The sequence below is a fragment of the Euphorbia lathyris genome, chromosome 3 (genome assembly GCF_963576675.1).
Source record: "Euphorbia lathyris chromosome 3, ddEupLath1.1, whole genome shotgun sequence".
NCBI classification, from domain to species: domain Eukaryota; kingdom Viridiplantae; phylum Streptophyta; class Magnoliopsida; order Malpighiales; family Euphorbiaceae; genus Euphorbia; species Euphorbia lathyris.
Genome location: NC_088912.1, coordinates 95,832,542 through 95,841,590, shown reverse-complemented (window position 1 = coordinate 95,841,590; position 9,049 = coordinate 95,832,542). Strand labels below are relative to the sequence as shown.

Here is a 9,049-nt window from a genome sequence, read left to right as displayed (position 1 = left end):
AGGCTGACCAAGAGTAAGAGTGAACCTAAGATTACTTTTACTGACCCATCTACTTCTGCAGAGATTGTTGAAACAGAAACAGCACAAGACATAAATCTACCTAAAGAGATAAGGATCCCAAGAGGGCACTCAGAGAGTGCAATCCTTGATTCTGCTGGGAATACCCTGATGACGAGGAATCAACTTAGGAAGTACCTCAGCAATGTTGCCTTCGTCTCAGTACAAGAACCGAAGAATTTCGCTGAAGCTGAGTACGATGAATTCTGGATGAACGCAATGCAAGATGTGCTCGATCAATTCAGAAAAAACGATGTATGGGAGCTAGTACCTCATCCAAAGAGTCAAAAGACCATCGGAACAAGATGGGTCTTCAGGAACAAGATGGATGAACAAGGAAACGTAGTCAGGAACAAAGCAAGGCTTGTAGCTCAGGGCTACAGTCAGCAAGAAGGTATTGACTATGGTGAGACCTTTGCCCCAGTGGCAAGGCTATAGGCAATTAGAATTCTATGTGCATATGCATCTTACATGAATTTTAAATTATTCCAAATGGATGTCAAAAGTGCACTTCTTAATGGAGTTATAAACGAGGAGGTTTATGTAAATCAACCTCCAGGTTTTGAGGACCCTAAGTTCCCAAACCATGTTTACAAACTCAAAAAGGCTCTGTACGACCTCAAGCAAGCACCACATGCTTGGTATGAGAGGCTGACCAGTTTCCTGCTGACTAGAAATTACGTCAGGGGTAAAGCTGATACAACCTTATTCATTAAGAAAAAGGGTAAAGATACCCTACTGGCCCAAATTTATGTTGATGATATAATATTTGGTGCAACTAACGAATCAATGTGCAAGGAGTTTAGCAAACAAATGCAGACTGAGTTTGAAATGTCCATGATGGGAGAACTCAACTTCTTCCTCGGTCTTCAAATTAAACAAGGAAAGAATGGCATCTTCATCAGTCAAGCCAAATATGCCAAGGAGATATTAAAGAAATATGACTTGGAGAATTGCAAGCTAATATCCACTCCTATGGGCACTGACACTGTCCTCTGCGCTGACGAGAATGGTAAGTCAGTAGACAGCAAATTATATCGAGGTATGATAGGCTCTCTACTTTACTTAACAGCCAGTAGACCGAACATTCAGTTCTCAGTATGCTACTATGCTAGATATCAATCTAACCCTAAGGAATCTCATTACATTGCTGTAAAAAGAATCCTTAGATACTTGCAAAGCTCAGTGAACGCAGGTCTGTGGTATCCAAATACTCATGATTTTACACTCATCGGATACACTGACGCTGACTATGGACGGGATAAGCTAGAACGTAAAAGCACCTCTGGAGGATGCCACTTCTTAGGAAGCTGTCTTGTATCCTGGTTCAGCAAAAAGCAGGCGTCAGTAGCTTTGTCTACCACTGAAGCTGAGTACATTGCTGCTGGTCATTGTGTTGCTCAAGTCCTATGGATTAAGCAACAGCTTGAAGACTATGGTGTTCAAACGAAGACAATTGAAGTCAAATGTGACAACAAAAGTGCAATTGATCTTTCCAAGAACCCAATTCAACACAGCAGAATGAAGCATGTCAGCATCAGACATCACTTCATTAGAGACCATGTACTCAAGGGTGAGATCAAGCTGACCTTTGTCCCAACGGATGAACAGCTTGCAGATATCTTCACGAAGCCACTGGCCCGTGAGCAGTTCAGCATACTGAGAGAAGCAATTGGTATGTTTAATCCTCTTCAGTAAATTCCTGTGCTAAATGAATATGAATGCTGAGTGAATTACTATGCTGAATGATTGATTGTTTGCTGAGTAACTCATCAAAACTGACTGAACATCAAATACTGAGTAACTTGCACACTGAGTAAATTAGTTTAAACTTAAACTTTAAAATCATCCGTAAATGCATTACTAACCACTCAGAATATCAAACGCTTGACATTCTAAATGCTGAGTGTTAGATCCGTTAGCATAAATGCAAAGCACGCGTATAGCCCTAGGATGACGTATTCGTCGTATGTGTCATAAATGCCAGGATCTTTGTCGGTACACAATCCCAAGGCAAAACTGACACATGGATTCGATTAAGATCCACACCGTTCATTCCGTCTATAAATTATGGGAATTTCCCCATCTTTTATTTTTTACGCTTAATCAATTCTAAAGGCAAAGAAACTGCTTTGAACTCCTTCTCTCTAAAATTCCTCTAAACCTTCCCATCTTCGAAGAATGACTAAGTTATCTTTCAATGTCTCCGGTGCCGGCCACCAAAAGACCAGCTCCGATGAACCTACTGGAAATCCCCCTACGCCGAGCAAAGGAAAAACTGGCCAAAACTCAAACTCTGGTCAAGGAAAGACTGTGAAAATTCGTACCTACTCCAAAGTCTTTGAGAATGTGCGAGAATGGAAAGTTGAACCCTCCAGATGGGTTTCAGAACATTTCGTACAGAATGAACAGCCGTTCTGCGAATGGATTTCACAGAATGGATGGACTGGGCTGTTCTCGGTCAGGGATGAAACCTATCCTGACCTCGTGAGAGAGTTTTACCACAACCTCAAGGTTGCCAATGACAACGCTGACTACCTGTGCACTGAGGTAAAAGGCAAAACCATCTTCGTCAACCCTCTCTACATAGGAAATCTTCTCTAGCTAAAAACTGAGGGAGCAAGGCTGAGAAGATCAAGAGATCAGGACAAGACTAATTATATACACAGCTTCTGCAAACCTGATGGCTACTCAGGAGAAGTCTCAGCTTCTTCAATGGGTCAGCACCAGAAGATGGCTCACTACCTGCTGAGTTATTTTATTTACCCAAAGATAAACTGCACTACATCAGCAACAAACTTTGAACAGTGCTTCATATGGCACATGCTGACGTACACCCCCATCAACATGCATGTCTTTCTCATTGCTGGGTTCCTTCGCAGCACTGGTACAATGAGGCTCGGGTCAATAATAACAAGAATCCTCATTGACCACAAAATTGACCTCGAAGGTGAGGAGAAATTTAAAGGAACTGAGATAACAGCATCCTCGCTGAGGGCACTGAAATTTGGACAGCCGTTGAAGAAAGGCAAAGCTGCTGCTGCTGCTGCTGGCCAAGCTGAGGAAGCTGCTGAGCCCAAGAAAGGGCGAAGAACTAAGGCCCCAGCTTCCCGCAAGAGGAAAACTGCTGAGACTCCTTCACAAAACGTTGAGTCTCCAGCAAAGAGGCAGAGGTCAGCTGGTAAGTCAGCTGAGAAGAGAACCAGGCAAGGTGAGCCTGGAACTGAGGAAGCTACCGAGCAACCTCAAAAGAAGCAGAAAACTTCAACTTTGACTCCTCTGGAAGCCATACCGACCGACTTCATTGTACCGGGTGACTCTCACTTCACCCAGTGTCAAGGTACAGGTGCTGAGTCTGAGGAGCCTGAGGTCCAACTAGATGATCACTTCATCTCTCAAGTTGAGGAAGAACTTGATGGAGATAGTACTGAGGAAGAAGAAGAAGAAGAAGAAGAAGCCAGTGGTCAGGATGACGCTGAGGATTCTAAGGAAACTGCCAGCGAACATGAAGCTGAGGATGCTAACACTGGGTTAGCTGGTGGAGATGTGCATATCGACACTGAGTTGGCTGCGGGAGTTGAGCAAGTACTTGACCAACACACTGTTGATCAAGTTGAAGAGCAAGCTGACCAGACTCATACTGAGCAACAGGAATCCTCTCCTACTCACTCAGAAGAACCTGCTCCTACTGACACTCCACCTCGTAGAAGGCGATGTTGGTCAAGGCCAGTGAAAAGCCAGGCATTGAACTTCCTGTGCAACTTCCAACTCTTCCTGACATTGTCCTCTCTAAGACAACTAAGGACCCTTCTACCGTCCAACTTAAGTTTTTCAATCGCCAATCCACTTCCACTACATCGGCGCAATTAGAAAAACAAGCCTCTGTTTCTTCTCAACAGGAACATGCCGACCCCAATGCCTCAGCAACATCAACCAGTCAGGTTGAGCCGTCTACTGTTCATGCTGTTTCCTCAAGCATGGTGCTGACTCCCCATTCTTTTGTCGTCAGCACAGATAGTGTTCGGGTTATAACTTCCACAACTAAACTCTCTGCTGATCAATCAACATTTCCTCCAACTCAAGTGTAGATTGAGCATACTCTTCTAGTCACTGACCAGGGTACTCCTTTCACTCCACTTCCTTCAGGTCATACTGATGTCCATCTGAATGCCACTGAGTCCGGCAAAAAGATCATCGACTCAGTGCAAGCATTAATCCGGGATCTTCAACATTCCACTCCTACTGCTGCTGGCTCTTCAATTCTTGAGACTACCCAGCTATCCCAGGTCACTCAGCTTCTAAACGAAGTTAAGGGACTTAAGGATCTGCTGAATGTCGTCTTATCCTTTCAAGCCCAGCAAGCTAAGCAGGATTCCATTGCCAAGCTGGCAGAGATACAGCTGACAACAGTTCAACATCTGAACTCTCTCCATCACCAAGTCCAGAAGTTGTCCGCTGTGAACACTGACTACGCCACTTCCTCTAAACTCAAAATGCTCTTTGCTCAGCTTCACACTGAGCAACTGAAGACCAACGAGCAAATGGTGTCATACAGTCAGTGCTCAGTAGAGCAAATCAGTGAGGCTATAAGGCTGCTTAATCTAAATAAGCAAGAGATGGATACTGACGCGTTGAAGCAAAATGAGTTGCTGTCTCTCGCACAATAATCTTTCAACCACATCCATCATAACAATATCCAACGTCATCATTATGACTCAGCTCTCTTGAAGACATTCCACCAAATCTTTGCTGGCCTTTCTAAAGCTCTTATCTGGCAAGCCAAAGCTCAAGCATACAGTGTCAATATGCTAAGTGATGCTGATCTCTGAATACCAGCAGAGGTCTCAGCTGATGGAGTTGCCATTTTTGATGGAGTAAATTAAAGCGCTAAGAAGCTAAAGGAGCTTTCTCAGGAACTGACTCGCGCTGTCCTAACCGATGCATTCAAGCTCCCCGAAGTTGACAAAACGGGGGAGAAAGCGCAAGCAGCTAGAGCTCAGTATGAGCGACGTCAGTACGAGCGAAGTCAGTCACAAGGCAAGAAAAAGAAATAGATAGGCTAGCTCAGCATAGGCCAAAACAGTTGTAATCTTTTTATTGCCGTATCTATATGTGTTAATATGTAATTACTGACTTCTATCATATATATCATATCTGCATTTCTTATTCAAATCCTGAATTATGATATATGTTGCTATATACTGAGTTATTAAGTATCTTCAATTAAATCAGTCATGTTTAACACTTGTAAAATTATTTGACTAAATCAAATGCTGACAACATGTTTGACATTCACCTATATGCTTATAAAACATTGTGTATTAAGAACTCATTGAACAACTAATTACTCAGCGCACTCGATATGACTAAACCTTCCGCTTTACACTGAGTAAATAGAATATGTTGAAATAGCTGACCTATATCTGAAAACTGACCTTAGACTTACTCATTTAAACCCTTAAATGTTTTAAGTAAAACTAAGTCAGTAGCTCAACCCTTACGGGGGAGTTTGCTAAATTATACTAGGTCAACTATCATGGGGGAGCTCATACTGAGTTCCTTGCTGAATAGTTTTGCCAACATCAAAATGGGGGAGTTTGTTGAAACACAGTTCCACATAATTTTGATTTGACAAAATTGTTTAAGTATAATTTAAAATACATATTCTAAACACACTAAGTTTAAATGCTTTGATTTATTCTACTAATGTGTTTGTTCAATGTTGAGTTAAAACGGTTATAAGACATAAGGATTAAAAGGCCTAAGCCCAATACGGAAGCTAAGGCCCAAGTCAAACAACTCAGTACACTCGGCCCGCATATGTCAAGACGTTGCCGTTTTGAACAAAACGCAACTCAGCAAACGGAAGGATCTAGAAGACCTTCGGGAACAACTTCAAGATGAAGCTGCTGAGTGGTCTCGACAAACGTACAAGACAGCAGCTGGCAAAGGAAAACTTCCAGATAAAGTTTTTCCTCTTTTGGCAAAGTTCAGACGACACAGTATGCTGTCCAGTTGACCTTACCATAAAAGGAGAGACCATCTGCTGAGCTGACCGAGGATAGAAGATACACCATTTTGATTGGCCGAGAGCTCTGAGCAAGTCAGGATGACAACGACATATAGCCGTTTCCCTCCAACGGTTATTTCGAAATTCGAAATGACCGATGCCCAGACGTCTCTATAAATAGTGCCATCACAAGCTTCATTCTACACAGAACTTGATCAAGCAGTTACGCTGACCAAATTTCTACAAGTTCTGCAAGCAAAGAAGCAAAGCAAATTCTTACACTACATTTCTTATATCTGTGTAAAAGTCTAGAGTGATTGTTTCAATCGTCTAAAGTGTCTTAGCAAATCTTTGTATAGGACAAAACACTTATCATTTCTAGAGATAGAAAGGAGAGGCTGAGTACTCGGTTTTAGTACTCAGCGAGAGATTAGGATTGAGTAGAAGTATAGAGGAAGGTACTCTTGTCATACTTAGTTGCTGATATTGTAAAAGGTTTGAGGCTCTACCTTTAAAGAGCTCAGTAGAGGATTTGAAATTTCGGAACGTGTTCCGGGGACAGGACGTAGGCTTAGAAGAAGCCGAACCTGGATAAATCTGCTGAGTGAAGTATTTCTTACCTTTAACTCCTTATTTATATTGCTTGCTTAAAATAACCAAAAACTGACCAAGTAAAGAGGTCAAGTTGAGTTGTGCGCGTTGAACGTCTGAGCTCAGGAATAGACTCTAAGTGCTATCTCCTGACTCAAACTAAGAAACTGACCTAGTCACCTGTTGACTAAGCCAGTATCTTGCTGTTTACTCAGCGTTGCTGTTCAAACCTTTTTCTTTAGAAAAAGAAGTCTGCCCTAATTGCGAAAAAGTTTAAATAGTTCCTAACCCCCCCCCCCCCCCTTGGAACTATACTTGCAACCTTACAAGGGACCAACATTCTCAACGTAGTAAAAAATCAGATTAAAAATATTTAATTAATTAAAAATAAATATTTAATTAATTAAAAATAACAAATTTATATTAGCCTATTAATTAAAATAATAAAAGAAAGCAAGAGTTACGGGAAGATGAAAAAATACAAAGTAAAAGAAATCCAAAAGTCACAAATAAACTTCTATATAAAGCATGATAGATAGTATTCCACCATTATATTCATTAGTCACGATAGATAGTATTATATTTCTGAAGGTAAATATTCGATTTTTTTCATATGTTGTATAAGAACAAAGGCGATGTCCAAGATTGTGCCAACTATCGGGGAATCAAATTAATGAGTCACACTATGAAACTTTGGGAGCGAGTGATTGAACAAAGGCTAAGGAGGACGGTGAAGATCTCGGAAAACCAGTTTGGCTTTATGCCGGGAAGATCAACTATGGAAGCCATCCATCTAATGAGACAATTAATGGAGCACTATCGAAATAAGAAGAAAGACTTGCATATGGTTTTCATTGACTTGGAGAAAGCATATGATAAGGTACCAAGGGAAGTACTTTGGTGGGCCTTGATAAGGAAAGACATTTCGCGGAAATATAATGACATCATAAAGGACATGTATGAGGGAGTATGCACGAGTGTACGTACTAGTGTTGGGAAGACTGAAGAGTTTCCTATTACGATTGGAGTGCATCAAGGTTCCGCACTAAGCCCATTTCTTTTTACCATCGTTATGGATGAACTAACAAGTTCACTTCAAGATGGTATACCATGGTGCATGTTGTTTGCAAATGATATTGTGTTGGTTGATGAGACGAAAGAAGGAGTGGAGATGAAGTTGGAACTATGGAGGCAAACTCTAGAATCTAGAGGCTTTAAGTTGAGTCGAAGTAAGACAGAATATTTGGAGTGTAAGTTTAGCGGCCGTAGGAGTAGGGAGGCAGGGACAATCACCCTAGATGGGAGAGTTGTTCAGGCCTCGGATTGCTTCCGGTATTTAGGATCTATTATCCAAACGGATGGAGAAGTAGATGGAGATGTTGCTCATAGGATTAAAGCTGGTTGGTCGAAGTGGAAGAGTGCTACGGGTTTCCTTTGTGATCCCGGCATGCCTAATAGATTGAAGGGAAAATTCTACCGGACGGCAATTAGACCAGCATTGTTATATGGTACGGAGTGTTGGGCAGTGAAACACTGCCACATCCATAAGATGTCGGTGGCGGAGATGCGTATGTTGAGATGGATGTGTGGTCACACGAGAAAGGACCGGGTGCGTAATGAAATAATTAGGACAAAAGTAGGGGTCACATCTATTGAGAATAAAATGAGAGAAAACCGACTAAGGTGGTTTGGCCATGTGAGACGTAGAGCGCTTGATGCGCCGGTTAGGAGAACCGAAGAGTGGCAAAGGGATGTAGTGGTGAGGGGTAGGGAAAGACCTAAGCAAACTTGGAGGAGGGTGATCGAGAGTGATATGAGTTTATTGGGAATTGAGGAAAATATGGTAGTGGATAGGACGGAGTGGAGGGAGCGAATCTGTGTCGCTGACACGACTTGATTTTCACGGTTTTATATGATGGTTCATGTTAGCCGACCCCGAATCATTTCGGGACTAAGGCTTTGTTGTTGTTGTTGTTGTTGTTGTTGTTGTAGTTATTTTGTTCTCAATTATGTTGTTGTTTTATTTTTATTAAACAATAGTTGTTACAGTTTCATCTTTCAGATTCATTTCTGTTGTTACCCAGGTTCTATATCTCTCGCTATCTTATTCATGTTTTCTTTTTTATTTGTCTTTTTTTTTCCAAACTGATAGCTTCAATTGAAGAAATCCGGCAGAAATAGAAGATGCATGAACAACTAAAACCGAAAAACACAAAAGTGTAAAAAAATCACAAGAAATTCTTATGCTTCTCAAGGTAATTATTCGATTTTTTTTCATATGTTGTAGTTGTTTTTGTTCTCAATTGTGTTGTTGTTTTCTTTTTATTAAACAATAGTTGTTATAGTTTCATTTTTCAGAGATGAAATTCCATTTCTGTCGTTACCCAAGTT

General features: G+C 41.3%; 1 protein-coding gene across 1 annotated transcript; it reads left to right on the top strand.

The window, feature by feature from the left end:
* Window positions 1–2,238: 2,238 nt before the first annotated feature.
* On the top strand, window positions 2,239–8,625 carry LOC136222803 (uncharacterized). Its single transcript, XM_066010518.1, has 3 exons — window positions 2,239–2,607; window positions 3,391–3,587; window positions 7,793–8,625. The coding sequence occupies exons 1-3, from the start codon at window positions 2,239–2,241 to the stop codon at window positions 8,553–8,555; spliced, it is 1,329 nt and encodes a 442-aa protein (XP_065866590.1). The 3' UTR covers window positions 8,556–8,625.
* The last annotated feature ends 424 nt before the right edge of the window (window positions 8,626–9,049 follow it).